Source organism: Apis mellifera, linkage group LG15 (assembly GCF_003254395.2).
Source record: "Apis mellifera strain DH4 linkage group LG15, Amel_HAv3.1, whole genome shotgun sequence".
NCBI lineage: Eukaryota > Metazoa > Arthropoda > Insecta > Hymenoptera > Apidae > Apis > Apis mellifera.
The window spans coordinates 3180853-3198046 of NC_037652.1; the positions used below are offsets into that span (position 1 = coordinate 3180853).

At 39.1% G+C, this 17194-nt stretch overlaps 1 protein-coding gene across 1 annotated transcript in view; it reads right to left on the reverse strand.

Annotated features, from left to right (window-relative positions):
- Positions 1-867: 867 nt before the first annotated feature.
- Positions 868-17194, reverse strand: part of LOC552099 (homeotic protein empty spiracles) — a 47788-nt gene continuing 31461 nt past the window's right edge. The window contains exon 3 of the mRNA XM_624478.6: positions 868-4414. Coding sequence (XP_624481.3) covers positions 4142-4414 — 273 coding nt within the window. The 3' untranslated portion in view covers positions 868-4141. The remainder of the gene's footprint in view (positions 4415-17194) is intronic.

The following is a 17194-nucleotide window of genomic DNA, read 5'->3' on the forward strand; positions in this document are numbered from 1 at the left end:
TTCTCAATCGATTAATATCCGCTGCTAATTTCGCGTTTAGCCGCTCTGATTGAGTCCAGCGAGCACACATTGCCATATTTCGTTTAATGGATGTCGTTAATTCGAGGGATTTCTTTCTTTTCTTTTTTCTTTCCTTGGAACAAGAGAAATTGGAATTCGACGATGGAAATATTTCACGAGTTACGAGCGATGATTTTCTGGAATTTATTTAATGAAAACTATATAATAATATTGGAAATTAAAGATCGGTTTAATAATTACGCGATGGTAAGAGAATTCTGTTTCGCAGGAAAAATTTTAATACTTAAAGGAATCGGTGAGCACGTTATATTATATTATATTATATTATATTACTACGTGCAAGGTCGATGTGCAAGATTATTTGAGAAAGGAGAAAAAAGAGAATGATCTCTCTCTACAAGAGATCCATTCACCTTGACAGTGAATCAATTATCGGTGGAAAGATTGCTCGAAAAGAAAGAAAAGTGTCTTCATAAAAGGCCGCCATTATATTGTCAACCGACAAGCACTGCGATTGGCTGGATTCCGGCAAAAAAAAAAATAACGACTCTCTTCGTTCCGTTGTTTCGGTTGCTTAATTGGGGGCCAACTCGAGTAATTACCCTTCTCCCGAAACGGCGATTATAAAGCAATTATCGACAAGGATCGACGCTCGCCAAGCCACGACGCTTCCGTGGAAACCATCTCTCTCTCTCTCTCTCTGTACCTCCTCCTCGAATTATTGAAATTTCGAGGGAAGATAAATCGAAACCGAAGATTATCGAGACAGAGACAAAGAGAGAGAGAATAAAAAAACTCCAGATCTTCGCGTAATAAAGGCTGGTTGAAAAAATGAAACGCACACAATTTGTCGTGAAGAGATGATATAATTTATTTTTTCTCGCTATATTTCGTTTTTTAGAACACGAACTGATTCATCCGTATTACCGTACAATCCTACGCCTTTTTTTATTTTTTATTTTTTATTTTTTTTTGCACGTCGAGTAAAATCACAATTCTTCTTATGTACAACGTTATTTACAAAAAAAACACCGGGACCGGTCGGGCGTGGGGAAAGAAGGGGGGGCCGATCGTTCGCCGAGGAATCACACCAGATCCATCCAAACGTGTGTATGTGTTATGCGTATTCGTGTGTTCGTATGTTCGTGTATTCGTGTATTCGTGTACGCTCTCAATGGCGTTCGATTCGAATCTGTTCACCCTCCCCCCTCCCTCCTCCGGGCGATCGAACGAACGGAATCGATCCCGATCGATACGCTCGATTCCCGAGGGGATTAGAGGGGAGTACGAGTACGATTTAAAAAAAAAAAAAGAGAGAAGAAAAGGAAAGAAGAAAACGATGATTTCTCGGGAACGATCGTTTCTCGTGGAGGGGGGAAAGGGAGGGGGAGAGGGGAGGGAAGGGGGCGTCACGCTCGCCCCCCTCGTCGCGCGAAATATAATCGATCGATTAATTAATAATTTAAATTCAATCGTTACATCGTCAGACATCGATTTCAATACACGAGGGGAGGGGAAGAGGGGAGGGAAGGAGGGAAGGGGGGAGGGGAATACTGGTCGCTCGTGGGACAACGACGAGTTGAATACAATTCGCAAGTACGAGAGTTTTTTTTCTTTTTCTTCTTTTTACAAGTAAAGGGGAGTTTTTCTCCTCCTCCTCCTCCTCCTCCTCTTGTTCTTTTCGCTTTCTAAAAGGGGGGAGGGAAGGGGAGGTGGAGAGAGGAGAGGGTTTTTACGAAGTTTGGCACTCTCATGTTTTCCTTTCTTTTTTTTCTTTTTGTCTTTTTTTCATCCTTTCTTTTTCCATCGCTCGCTTTATCGGCGGTCCGCGCACACTGATGAAATCTTTCCAATTTAGCAATTGATCGAAAGATCGATTTTCTAAGTTTTATGAATTCGTGAATTGGATTATTTTTTGATCGTACGACGATAAAAGGATTCGAACACTGTTTCTTGGATAATCTTCCTCGTTTCGATTCGATTTGATGAAGGAAATGTGGTCCCGATCTATTTTATGCGATGAATTCGTAGAAATAATTTCCAAATTGGATGAAAGTTCTAATATTGTTAAAAGTCGTGGAATAAAAGAAAAAGAGTGTTTGAAGAGTCGGTGAAAATTTCCATCCAAGGGATTATTTAATCTCTTTCTTTACCTTCTTTCGTCTCGAATCAAATATCAAGTTTTATTTCGTTTTAGGCTGTTTGATTTCACGAAACGTAGAAATTGAAACGCGTATTTCAGTGTGCGTAGGTCGCCCCAATCATCGACAAGCGCTCGTATTATTCCTCTTATTCCTTTCTCTCTAACGTAATCATCACGAATCCTCGATCACTTCTTCCAAAACTGATCAAAACGCGCTTCTCCACGTCGAATTTATATTTACAGATTTGCAGATACACACACACACACACACAGGCATACACTCGCTCACGTACACTCACGCACATACGCAAATACCACGTCGTTCCGTTTCGATCCTTTCAACAACGAAACGCAAGACGCCTGATCCACCACGGATCACAGTCTACGATTCTTCTCGATATTTTATTTTATTTTATTTATTTATTTATTTACTCATTCATTTATTCATTTATTTATATGTACACGAGCAAATTGTGCTCCGCCATCAGAGATTTTTATGGCAAGAAGGCGCGTGAACGCGCGATATATTAATAAATCCGTCAGGAGGAGGATTTGGGAAACCCGTCTGATCTGTTCGATCCGTTTTCCGTTTATTAAAAATATTCCGAGAGGAATATCCTCGAAATATATTCCCAAGGAACATATTCTCTCTTCGAATCGATCGAGGAACTATGGAGAAAAGAAAAACACCGGGAGAAATTAGATTATCGGTATCGAGAGTAGCGCAATTCCATTCGAGACGAGAATGGTTGGAAAAAGTTCGAAAGATCGATCGAGCTTCCTCGAAAAACGTTTCAACGTTTCACCGTTGCTCGAAGCTTCCGCCGGAAACCGATCCATTTGGCCTCGGCTCCAAGGGGAAACAATGCCTCCATTAATCCAGCTTCCGCGCACAAAACTTTCGAAAAACTTTGCGCAATTCCTCCTTCGATCGTCTGGAAAGTCTGGTCGCGTGTTTTTTTTTTCTTTTTTTTCCCTTTTTTCTCTTACGACGAGGAGGGAACACGGGTGAGCTATGTCAGTCTTGCCAACGCAGGGATGCCAACGCAGTCTTACGTCCAATGACGGTTAAAATGGAATTGCCGATCTATGGAGATGGAGAAAAATCGGCAATTCCTCGATCGAACGATCAACGAGCGGCCATTTATCTCTAACGCGTGTTCAATGCTCGTTCGCTCGTTCAAATCTTTGGAATTCTCGCGCAATTCCTCGACAATTCCTCTCGATTGTCGTTGCTTCCGGTTCTTTCTCTCTTTCCGTTACATCTCTAGCCTCTTCTCTTCTCTTCTCTTCCGCCGCTTTCGTTCCGTTGCGTTCTTTCTTCCCTCGATGCGTTTTTTTTTTCGGAATTTCGACAATTCCAGAAGTCTCTGTCGAACTCTGTTCGAGCTGAATTACAGAAGACGATCGATCCTCGCGCAACACTCACTTACCAAGATTGTGACACACGCGCGATCTCACTATTCGACAATTTCTTTTATACAATTCCTGCTCGATCGGCAAGCAAATTTTTCGATTTCCATCACTTCGCACTAACGTTCGGCAATTCCAAGCCGAAAGTTCTTCCCTTCTCTTGTTTATCCCCAATCTTTTCAAACTCTCTAACACTTCACTGCGACGTTCTTTGGATGACGTTCACGATAAGAAAAAAAAAAAAATTCCTTCTCCGGCAATTCCAAATCGCGATCCTTCCAAAAAAAAAAAAAAAAAAAGAAATTCTCGACTTTGTTAGATACATCTTCTCTCTAGATGTTCCTTAGCTTCACACCCCCGCAATTCCAAATTTTGTACACGGGCGCAATTCCGGCGATTCCATCGCACAGTGCGAAAATCCAAAAGGTTCTTTTATTTCTCTCTCTCTCTCTGTCTCTTCATGCCTTCCCTTCGTATTCGATCATGATCGGTTGCCGCAAATTCGAGCAACATCGTCGGTCAGACGCAATTCCTGGCACCTTAGTCCAGGCAGAGAACGTCTAGCTACGCCTCCGAGCCGCTAGAACACTCCTCCGCCTCCGGATCGATGTGCTCCTCTTCCTCCTCCTCCTCGTGGTGATAATCTCCGGTCTCCTGTTGCCATTTGCTCACGTGATGGGTGTTCTTATTGTTGGAATTGTTGTTCGTGTTCCCGCCCCCTCCGCCGCCGCCGCCACCTCCGCCTCCACCGCCCCCGGACTGCTGCTGCGCTTTCGCCTCCTCCTCTTGCTGCATCCGCTTGTGTTTCGTCCGTCGGTTCTGGAACCATACCTTCACCTGCAACGATCACAAATCGGTTTTCCCCTCAATTCGATTCCACTTTTCAACAAATTGTAAAAAACAAATTTAAACATTGTACTTTTCCACTTAGAATTATTCGATCTTTTCAAAATTAATCGACGATTCTGGAAATGTAAATATGACATATCTACTAAGATTTATCACGACGAAAATGAATGATCTGATTCCAAGAAAAGAAAGAAAGAAAGAAAGAGAAAATAAAAATTATTCCTCCAAGCGAGCAAATCAAAGCGTTCAAAGCGTGAATAATCGATCCTGCCAATCCAATTCCAAAGGTTTGGTTCCAGGGGTTGCGCGACCCCACAGCCTCGGCAAATTAAGTGGCAACTAGTTATAATCCACCCCGGTGTATCAAGGAGCCACCCCTTAACGGGGTGTATCCGGTTACAATGGGCCGTGTCGTTGACGCGGAACCCCTTTCTCGCCAAGGGGGGAAAAAGCGTGCATTGTCCCCCGGAATCGACTGCGTTAGATACACATTGTCCTGTTCCTGCTTCCTGCCTCGGATGGAAGGGTTGGTTTGAAAGGGCTCTCCCCCCCCCATTCTCGAATTATCTACGCGTGAAATCGGGCATTGTCGACGACGATCGAGAAAGGGAGGTGGAAAAGGAGGGGGAGGGGGTATGTTTGTCTAACATACGATCCAACGTGGTGGTTTTGACAAGACCCGGATTAACCCCCTCGCCGAGGATCGAACGACTGCGCCCGGAGATCGTATCCAACGATACGGTTTGCGAATGGAAATTGTCATGGATGATGGAGTTTAGAGTGGAATTTGGGGTGAAGAGGAAGGGGGATGGAACGGCTTTGCCTCGTGTTTGGAAATTTTTTCTCTTAATTGACCCTTCCCTCAAAATTCAAGTCGAAATTTAAAATTTTTGCTTTTTTAACAAGGAATTGTAATTCATTTCTAAAGATCATAATCTCGAGAAGATTTGATTATTCATATAAAAACATATATCATTTTTGTTGGAATCAAATTTTTAACGAAACCTCCTCCTCTTTACCCTCCTCTTTTTCTCCCCGTCGCAAACTTGAAATAAATCTCAACCTCTCTTCTTAATCCTCAAATTTCCAAGAAGAATTCCTCGATAAAAATTCGAGAAAGATCGAGAGAAATCACCAGGGAGAAAAGAATCCGCGCATAAATCAATCCAAGCATTGTTTGGAACATCTTTTATACGATTTTTACGAACCGCTACACCCCCATCGATGAAGCGACGATGACTAGAAAGGGTGGGGGAAGGGAGCCAGCCAGGTTAAACCGAGTGTAAATCGAGCAGCCGTGAGGGGTGGGTCTCGAAAGAGGAGAAACGTTCGAGCTGATCCTGGGGAATAGGGGTAGAAAGGGGTGGTTTCCGCGTGCGTGAAGATCCGCCAATCGGGTTTCAGGAGCGGCCGTGGTCGCCACGGCAACGCCTCGGGGACGCCTCGGGGTGATTACGAAATGGGGGGGTAACTCGATTAAACGCACGACACGCCGGCCGAGGAGGGTGGGCAAGGGGATGGGCCGCGATTCTCTATTTGCCCTCTTAATCATCCGTTAAGTGCCACAATCCTCGAAACGTTCCCCAGGGTGCTTACGTACTGGGGGAGGGGAAGGAGAAGTGGAATTAGAAGGCCCCCTCCCTTGCGAACTTACACTAGCCGTTAATTTCCTCCGGCTAATTGTTCTCGCTTTACTCGAGCTGGAGGAAAACCATCGTAGAGATCGTAGTGCAAGGAGTTTGATATTATTGGAAAAATCTATATATTATATTATATGTCTATAATCTGAATCTATATGTCACCAATATTAAAGAAAATTTTATTATTGTAAATAGATAATATGAGTTGATAAACTGATTGGAGAAATGCAAATTGGTAGTAAAGAAAAAGGAGAAGAAAATAAAAAGTGAAGGAGCGGTGGGTTTCTGGAAAAAGTTTGCCTCAAACGCGATCGAACCTTCTCCAACCGAGTCGAACGAATTGGAATCTGGACAACCGATCGAATAACACGAGGCTACGATCCATCCCTCGATCGAATTACCACGCGGATTACGGCTAATAACAATCCTGGAGGATCGGCCGGTTGGATAACGAAGCCGTGTGTGTGTGTACGCGAGGGAGAGCCGCGTAATTGAAGCTGCTCCCGGGACGCTGCGCTAAGTGACAGGTGAACACCTTATACGCGAAAAGGGATAAAAGTGGATATGGCGCGCCTACTCCTCTATGGGGAAGAGAAGGGCGACGACGCAGGTGTGCGAGGACGTGCGAGTCGGAGCGGAGGCTGGTTCGTGGAACGTCTTCCACGTCTCCTTGAAAGGAGTCGCGAGGCACCGACTGTCTTACCATATTTGCGTTTCGGAAATTTCGCTGATTGATGGCGACCAACCGCATGGGCGTAATTGGCGTCCCGCGGATCTTAGGTGGCGAGAACATGGCGATTGGGCGGTGACTGGGGGGTTCAGAGGGGAGCGGAGAGAGGAGGCGCTCGTCCGGGGGGTGCTCGTCCTTCTTTCACGCGTCGTGATGCTTCAGGTCATATTTTTTTCTTCTTTTTTTTTTTTTTGGATCGTTGGTCGGAGGTTTAGGAGGAGTAGGTAAAGGTTTCAGAGTGAGAGAATTTTATTGGTATCGACTGTTTCTTGGATTTCTTTTTCTATTTTGACGTTTGAGAGTGGATAAAGATTAAAGGGATCGAGGAGTTTTCGATTGATTTTTTTTGAAGCAAAGAAAATAGGTTTGAGTTTCTTCCTTTTTGAAATTTTTTAGCTGATAGAATTTTTGGAAGAGATAAAGCTTTGAGAATTTTAAATTATCGATTGTTTTCTTGAATTTTTAATTTGATTTTTTGAGAATAGATAAAGATTAAAGGGGTTGAGTGATTGATTCTTTGTTTTTTGATTTTTTTTGAAGCAAAAAGGATAGGTTTGAGTTTCTTCCTTTTTGAAATTTTTTACCTTCGAATTTTTGGAAGAGATAAAGGTTTGAGAATTTTAAATTATCGATTGTTTTCTTGGATTTTTAATTTAGTCTTTTGAGATTTGAAAGTGGATAAAGATTAGAGGGGTTGAGTGATTGATTCTTTGTTTTAGAATTTTTTTTGAAGTAAAGAGGATAGGTTTGAGATTCTTCTTTTTTGAAATTTTTTAGTTGGTCGAATTTTTGGAAGAGATAAACAATTTAAGAATTTTAAATTATCAATTGTTTTGGTTTTTGAGATTTGAGAGTAGATAAAGGTTAGGACAAGAGTTTTTTTTCTTTTTGAAATTTTTTAGTAGATAAAGATTTGAAAATTTTAAATTATCGATTGTTTTCTTGGATTTTTAATTTGATTTTTTGAGATTTGAGAGTGGATAAAGATTAGGACAAGAGTTTTTTTTCTTTTTGAAATTTTTTAGTAGATAAAGACTTGAAAATTTTAAATTATCGACAAAATATGTTTTCTGAATTCGTTATGTTCAAGATTCGAGAGTGGATAAAGAGATTTGAATAAGTTTAAATCATTCGTTGAATTTCTTTCTTTTCGAACAAATTGGAATCCAATTTTGGACGAAAATTTTAATAAATTTTTGGATTTTAGGTTTACAATTTACGATTAAATCAATTTATAAAGTAATTTGGAGGTTGATTTGGATCTTTGAATCTTTGCATTTTTAGATCATTTTGTAATTTCGATTTTTTTTTTTTTCTTTTTGATACGATATAAAATTTTTACGCGATAGGATGAACGTGATAATGGTCTTTTTCGAAGAAAATTGAGCAAGTAGTTTTAAATTGGAGTGTCACGGAAGATGGTAATCACGGTTTCGATTAAACCCATCTGATAATTGGTATTCTAATTACGTCCATATCCAGTCGATCTCGTTATAAAACGATGATGGTCGTCAGAAACGGTTGTGCGAAAAAAAAAGGGGAGGGAGGGAGGAGGAAGAAGAGGAGAAGAAGAAGAAGAATATGGGAGAATCGAAGGTTTCGAGGTCTAATCTATCAGAGTCCTTTACGTCCGCTGTTAAATATAATTATCGACTCTTTTTACTATCCACCTTGGAAATTGGATGTTCCTTAATGGAAATTAATATCTACTGTGATTGCCATTCCCCATTTTCTCCTCGTCACGGCACGGAAACGCAATCCTCGCCATCCTTTTATTATAATTAAAACTTGACACTTTGAAGGAATTTACAGAACGAAGCCCCAATGAATTCAATGAGAATGTATCAACACTTTGTGAAAGTTTAAAGTAAAATCTTATTATCTTTCAAACAATTACGAGAAATTGGTATTTTATTAACAATCATGGAAGTAGTTTAAATCTTACACCTACTTTCTAGAATTTGAAATAAAAAAAATTATAAAATTTTAATTTTTGTCCTCGACCGTAGAGAGAGGACAAGCTTGAAAAGACTTTCGTCTCGTTGAATGAAATAAATTACATACACGCTTCCAAACTAAGTAATTTCACTTCCTTCAAACAGCGTCAAACTACATACTACACATACGCTAACACACACCTGACCGACCGAATTTAATTCAAAAAAATCAAATTCAAAAAGAAAACATCCCGGTCACGTCGCTTTGAAATTTAATAAAAAAAAAATTACAATCGAATCCCCCCTCCCTCCCTCCCCCAATTTCCCGAAACCGGAAATCGGCCCAGACACTCCAGTTAAATATATATATATTCAAATCGATCCCTCCCACCTTTCCACCCGAAAATATCCATTTCCAAACCCCCGAAAAAAATGCCCTTTCTCGATCGAGAAACGAGAGGTGGATTAAACGAGGGGGTGGAGGGGGTGGATGGCGAAAGAAAAAACAGACGTGTCGTTTTTCCCCGGCCGAATCAAATCCGCGCGGGTCCAATGGCTGCTGCCCACGCCGCTGGTAATCCCCTAGGGACTGGCCAGTCACGCTCGAAACATTATTTTTAATCCCCCCGTCGTCGATCCGACGCGTCGCGACGATCCACGCCCCGCCGATCGCGCGCCACGGCTAAATAAACCCTGCGATATTATTTTTCAATTGTCGCCAAGCGCGAGTGTTTTGTCAGGGCGAAATTGAGCGTGATCTCGCTCCCCCCTCCTGAAGGGGGACGGGGAGGTGGACTTCGCCCAGGGATGCGCCCTTCATCCCCGCGTTATTTTCTCTCTTTTTTTTTTTTTAACCCTCATTCGGCCGACGAACGACGAGAAGAGGCGTATTTATAAGTTTTTGGAGGATACTTGCTTGTCGATTCGAGGATGGAACACGAAGAAGATTCTCAAAGAGAAAGATCAGGGAAGAATCGGCAAATTGGAGTTGTTCTTTCATCAGTTGGTAATGAATTAGAATCGAAGAATTCTTGGAAACTTTGATATTTAGTACCAAGTTTTTGTTTTTTCCTCCTCTTCGTTTTGTATAAAAATTTCTAGGGAGAAAGAATTTAAAATATATATTCTAAACTTGGACATAATAATATTTGAATCTTTCTTTGATATTTAGTATTTTTTGTTTTTTCATTCCTTTTCTTAGTTTTATATAAAAATTTCTAGGGAGAAAGAATTTAAAATAGATATTCTAAACTTGATTATAATAATATTTGAATCTTTCTTTGACATTTAATATTTTTTGTTTTTTCATTCCTTCCCCTCGTTTTGTATAAAAATTTATAAAGAGAAAGAATTTAAAATATATATTCTAAACTTGAACATAATAATATTTGAATCTTTCTTTGATATTTAGTATTTTTTGTTTTTTCATTCCTCCTCCTCGTTTTGTATAAAAATTTATAAAGAGAAAGAATTTAAAATATATATTCTAAACTTGATTAATAATAATAATATTTGAATCTTTCTTTGATATTTAGTATTTTTTGTTTTTTCATTCCTTTTCTTAGTTTTGTATAAAAATTTCTAGGGAGAAAGAATTTAAAATATATATTCTAAACTTGATCATAATAATATTTGAATCTTTCTTTGATTTAGTATTTTATGTTTTTTCATTCTTTCTCCTCGTTTTGTATAAAAATTTCTAAGGAGAAAGAATTTAAAATATATATTCTAAACTTGAACATAATAATATTTGAATCTTTTTTTGATATTTAGTATTTTTTGTTTTTTCATTCCTCCCCCTCGTTTTGTATAAAAATTTATAAGGAGAAAGAATTTAAAATAGATATTCTAAATTTGATTATAATAATATTTGAATCTTTCTTTGATATTTAGTATTTTTTGTTTTTTCATTCCTTCTTTTCGTTTTGTATAAAAATTTCTAGGAAAAAAGAATTTAAAATAAATATTCTAAACTTGATTAATAATAATAATATTTGAATCTTTCTTTGATATTTAGTATTTTTTGTTTTTTCATTCCTCCCCCTCGTTTTGTATAAAAATTTATAAGGAGAAAGAATTTAAAATAGATATTCTAAACTTGATTATAATAATATTTGAATCTTTAAATCAGGATGAAAATTAAACATGGCGCGACTAGTAGATGTGAGGTTAGGTTCGAATGGAAACGGAATCGGCGGCCATATTGACGAAGCAGGGCTGCCAATTTCATCGAACACATACGCACGCAATGTATTTATACTAACGGTCGGAGCCGGATTTTTTCCGGCCGGATTTCCAGCAGGATTAAAAAAGGGAATGATATTTTGTTAACGGAATAGGAAGCGTCACGTTTCGAAAGAGTGTGTCGCGACACCTGCGTGGATTAACGGATAACCAGGTTGCGACGCGTGGAGACATCGAATCAATACACGGAAAAATTGATCAAATACGGATCCTTCGGGTTTGGACAATAGCAGCGTACGTCAAACAGTAATCGTTGTTTCATCCATTTTTCGTTTGCGTTGGAAAGAAAAGGGAAAGAAGAAACGCAATAAAGATTACGTATTATAACATATCTTTCCTTCTCTTTTTACTCGCCCGTTCCAATTATCGAATTAATTCAAAAGAGAAGCATTCGTTCTTGCCCAAAATGGCTTAATCTTTGCCTTTTAATTCTCTCTTTACAGAAAAAAGAAAGAAATATCGTGAAAAATATTACGCCTCTTTAGGATGAATAAAAATAGAGGATCAGGAATCTTCTTCTTTTTTTTTTTCCATCCAAATTAATTCGAATCCGCGGAATACGAAATAATTCCTCTCAGTCGCGAAAAGAAGCGGGGCAAGAAACGTGCGAATTAAATTAATCGGGGGAGGGGAGGAGGAGGAAGGGGGAGGAGAAAAAACGGAGGGGGAGGGGGAAGAGCGAGCAGTGCGTATATTTGTAACAAAGCTGTCAACATTCTCTAAACAGAGTGTTAGTCGGGAAAGGCAAGCGGGGATCCCAAAAGAAACACTTCCATCCCGGGTCTGTGGTCGAGCTCGAGCTCGAAGTCGTCCCCTAAAGTGTAACGATTTCTTAGGCCGATCTCGGGCCGATCGGAGACCTCGGTTCCTGCGCGAGGCCGGGGCCGACAGTATATGCGCGCAAACTCGACGACACACGACAGTGACATGCCGGAATCGTGACGAGAAAACCAAACGCCTCTCTTCCCTCCTCTCCCCTCCCCATCCACGAAGGGGGATGGGGAAGAGGGATCGGTTCGCCTCGCCGCTGCCACCGCGCCTATCGTTTACGCCGATCGTTCGGATCGGGAATATCGTCTCGCTTCCTTCTCGCGAGGGTCTCTTCTCCTTTGAGGAGAGCCGATCGTTTGGAGCTTGAATTCGAGAATTTCCCTCTCCGGTGGGAGTTTTATTTTATTTTTCTCTTCCTTCTTTTTTTTTTCGAAATTATGTTGGAATGCTTGGGAAGGGGATTGGAGAGACAGGTGGAGCGATTGGAAGGAATCGGTGATAAGCAGTGTTGTAAAAGGTATTCTGAGCGAGGAAAATTTTTGGAGTCTCTTTTTAATTGGAAATGGAATTTGGAACAGAAAGAGGTTTATCTTCTTTTTTTTTTTTTAAATTATGAAGTGCGTGAGATTGGAAGGAATTGAAAGATAATTTTAAACTTCTTGTTTAAGAAGAAGAATTTATAAAATGAATTTCTCATTTGAAATTATAGTTGAATTATAGATGAAAGATATGATGATGATATTTGGAAGAAAAGTTAATTGAAAATTAAGATTCAAAAAATTTCTTTGATACTTTTAAATTGTTATAATACTTGGATTTGGAGAATGAAATTTTGAATACACAAATGGAATTGGAAGATGATTTTAAATTTCTAATATTGAAGAAGAATTTGTGAAAATGAATCTCTCGTTTGAAATTACGTTGAAATGCTTGGATGAAGTTATAGATACCATAATGAATTAATATTTGAAAGAAAAGAATAGAATTAAGAATAGAAAATTAAAGATTTAAAAAATTTCTTTGATACATTTAAATTGTTATGATACTTGGATTTGGGAAATGAAATTTTGAATACACAAATGGAATTGGAAGATGATTTTAAATTTCTAATATTGAAGAAGAATTTGTGAAAATGAATTTCTCGTTTGAAATTATATTGAAATGTACAGATAAAGTTGGAAGGATACCAAAAGTGGAATTTTAAGAATTTTATTTAATCGAACAATTCTTCTAAGCTTTCTTTTATTTCTCTGAAAAACTTTGCTCGAATATTCTGAATATTATACAAATTCGAATTCAAAATCGTTTAAATCCGTCAAAAAAGCTCTATCAAGAGATATTCCAGATTCATTAATTCTCCCCTTGGAACAAGGCCCAATTAGGATCGTCGCAAAATTCTTCCCTTCAACAGCTGCCATGAAGCAAACTATCATGCAGCTTAATTGAAACGATTATTCTTTTCCTATCGCGTATATATTACACCAAGGATGCGTGTCAACGATCGCGAAAGGAAGACAAGGAGGGAAAGAGAGAAGATTCTTCACGCAAATTTCGCCGTTTTAATTACCCATTGTTCGTGGCTCCCTCTCTCGAAACAGGCGTTGCTCGCCAACCGTAGAAACAAGACAGGCACCCCCTTATTTCCCATCTAGTTAGCATAATATCGTTTTCACGAGTTTAAACGATAAGAGGGTCGTAAATGTGTAACGCTTATGGAGAAACCTTGATATATATACAGTGTACCTCGATGATTGGATAATACCATGATAAATGCAGCTTGTAGTTTGCTCGATTACTTGAACTAAAGTAAACTCAAATTGTTTCTCATTTCTTTTTCATTTCCACAATGATTTTAACGCGGAGATAAGTTAAAATTTTTGAACTTTATAATTTGACAAACAAAATTGGAGAAAGGATGAGAGAAAGAGGAAACGAGAGATAAAAAGAACCAAAAAGAAAAATGAAAAGAATTGGATTTTAAGAGGAAAATGTAAATGCAGATACAATGGATGGATTTGCTTTTTTTTTTTTATAATGGAAGAGAAATGAGGGTAGAACAGATGGAAAGAGAAATTTGATTAGAAGGAAGGAGAAAGGAAATTATGGACAGAGTTAAACTTTAATAGAGTTAACTCTTTCTTCTTCTTCTTCTTCTTTCAAAGAGGATTAAAAAATTAATTCAGTTTAATTTTTCTTTACTGCCAAAGGAAACTTCTCTTTTAATTTATATTATTTTCATAGAGAATATATCAATTCCATTCCTAAAATCCATTCATCCTAACTCAATAAATAAAACAGGCTATTAAATAATTAATCTTAAACCAAAAATCAAGAAAATTGAAGGAGGAATTATTATTGTTATCCACGTTTAAAGGATGCGAAATAAAATAACGAAACACACCCATACACGTCGTAATCGACACGACGCTCGTCTCGTCGTGTTCGAAATCCTGGCAAGGGCCCCGAAATCCTGAACCCCGGCCAAGAAACAGGAAACCAGGAAAAATAACCGCGGGATTCATACACGATTCTCCACGCGGACCGATGAATCACTCTTGTACCGTTCAATTCTCGAAATTCCGCGTTCCTGCTTTGGAATGAAAATCGCGAAACGGAAGGGGAACGAGATGAGAGAAAAAAGAGAGAAAAACGAGAGAGAGAGAGAGAGAGAGAGAACGGTGCAACCGATATAATATCAACCGGCTATTATTCCCTGCGAATACACTCGCTATATATATATATATATATATATATTTATACATATATCCCTTTTGCCCGTGTCGTGTGTTACGTTGCCCGGTTGGACGGTAATGGAAAGAAGTTTTGCATATTATGCAGGCCGCGTGCGGATTCTCTATGCATAATGAGGCGTGTCGTCGCCGGACTAAGAATAAAGCATTGCGAATGCGCTGTCATCCGATATTGTATGTGAACGTGGCCTCCTCTTCCTGGCGCAATTATGCGACCGATTCGACGTCCCCCCATCCCGCCCGCTAATTATTATTTCAGATTAACGCCAGCAACGGCCATTACTTCGAAATATCGCTTCGATGGAACTCGTTAATGGATTTGGAAATAATTCCTCGAAGAGAGGGAAGTAAAGTTCGGCCATTCCTATCTTTTTTAACGCGTGAATTTTCGTGAATTTTGTTCCTCTTTCTTAATGTTACGTGATATCATTGGATCGAGTTACAGATCGAGAGCTCGATTTATTTATTTCGATGATGAATAGGATTGAAGAGAGTGAAAGTTTGATCAAATAATTTTGCGAGGGAAGAATTTTAAGAATAATTGGTTTAATTGGGCAATTTTTTTTAAGTGGAATCGCGAGGATAGGGCTCGCTAGGGATGTTTGCGGTGAATCTAGGGATCCCTAGACTGCCGCGGACGATAATTAACGGCGCAAATGGACGCCGCCGCGGGCTTAAGATAAGAATCCCACGACTCTTAACTTAAGGGAGGGGAGGAAGGGGGGCGGTCCTCATTTACATTTTTATGGGACCGGTAATTTCGAATTTAGGAATTAATTTAGCCAAGTATTTGTAAGATATCATAAGAACGAGCGGTTGGCAAAAGATTGAATTGCAAATTGCCAAGCGATTCAACGCGGCAACAAGTGTGTACTTTCTTGGGTTACTGATGAACCCCTCTCGCGCTCGCGCGCCAGTACACCTGATGGTTTGATCAATTAGATTCGTTTTTTCTTTCAGTTTGATCCAGTACTCCATACGTGACCGAGTTGCAAAGCGATATATCAACGTTGTGGCCTGATATTTCATTGTTTTCCACCTAACCCGCTGCTTTACATTCAACCGGTTCAACCATCGGTTGTGACATTGTTTCTCAACCGTGCGTCTCTCATCAAGCATTTGAAACATTAACCGAGAATGTTTTAAATAGAGGGAATTTCTTGGAATAATTGCGTGGACGTAACTCGAAGCAACAATCTTGTCGCCTGTTGGGATGTTTAATGCCGACTATTAAATAAACACGATATCAGCTAGAGTGTTACTCAATACAGATTTTTCTTTCTTGAGTTCTATTTATTATTTTTGCTCAATGAGTACAAAATTATATACGAATAAATATAAGTATATATTTCATGAAAGTGGGACAAAATGCATCCTTGAATTCTACTGTTAAAAATAATAATAAGTGTTTGTAACATATTTAAAAGAAAAAAAAAAGTGTTTGTAATACATTCATAGAAAGTTCTACATAAAAATATATTAATTCCTTACGAACAAAATGAGAATGAAATGTTACACAACCGCAATGTGAGGTTAGGTTCAGTCCAAAAGTGCCAAACTTCATTCCAATGCACATACCTTCAAATTGTTTGATTGACCAGCAATATGTACAATATGAAGATTGAATCAAAATAATACAAAGAAATAAATAAGTTGAACATGGAACCTATTTCACGCTATTATAAGATAATCAAAGTTTATTCGGAACAATTTGTTTGCAATTCTCTTTGAAAAGACGTACACTTCCACAAAGTATCCAAAACAAAAAAACAACAAAAAAGAAGAAGAAAAAAAGAAACCCCTAAAACGAGTAACCTGTTATCATCTCCAATTTGCACCACTGTTCAACAGCCGAATTTGATTAGACATCCAGACTCATAGCCCGGAGGTGTTCGCAATGTATTTGGAACCGTTTCTCCCCGCGACGAGCGCGAAAGGCGAAATGGACGGAGGGAGAAACGCCCGGGGCGGCCATCCGGACAATGTTCTCGCGTCCATGTGGGCCCTGCATTACGGGCAGCTCGAACTGCGAAAAAATTGGGAAGGATGGTGTGCACGGGAGATTATAAGGTTGTTAACGACGCGGAATCGCGTTCTTGGCCAACTGAAACCCGATGCAAATTACGCGGTAATATACGGTCCAGCATGCTAATAACGTTGCAGTAAATATCACCGCGTATTTCGCGTCGGGAATGTATGGCCGGGCCGCGTTTATTTTGCCCGCGAGACGTTTAGCCTCCAACGCGCATGCGCGGCTTGCCCCGTGGCGGCGCTGCCATTCGTTAACGCTAAAACACCGGCGAGTTTGGTCTAGTTACAAACGCCGCTGGCCATCCTGTTCGTATTCTTCTTGTACACGGTTTTGAGAAATATTAATGGTTCTGTTCCTTTCATTAACTTTTCATTTGTTTTTACCAAATTGCTTGGAGAAATTGATATTTAACATCGATTGAAAAAAAAAAAGTATCTAATCAGTTTATCTTAATAAGAGACTCGAGCGAGGCTAAAAATTAAAATTTAAATTTAAGACAGGATAAATAATTTCATTGTTACGTTTCTTTACTCTCATACCTCGAACACGAAGATTAATTGTAAATAAGCGATAAATAAGCAATTCCAGTTTTCGATTAAGGAGTTTAAGTAAGGTAATTGTAAAATATAAAGCGTAAACGGATAACTTATATACTGATAAATTG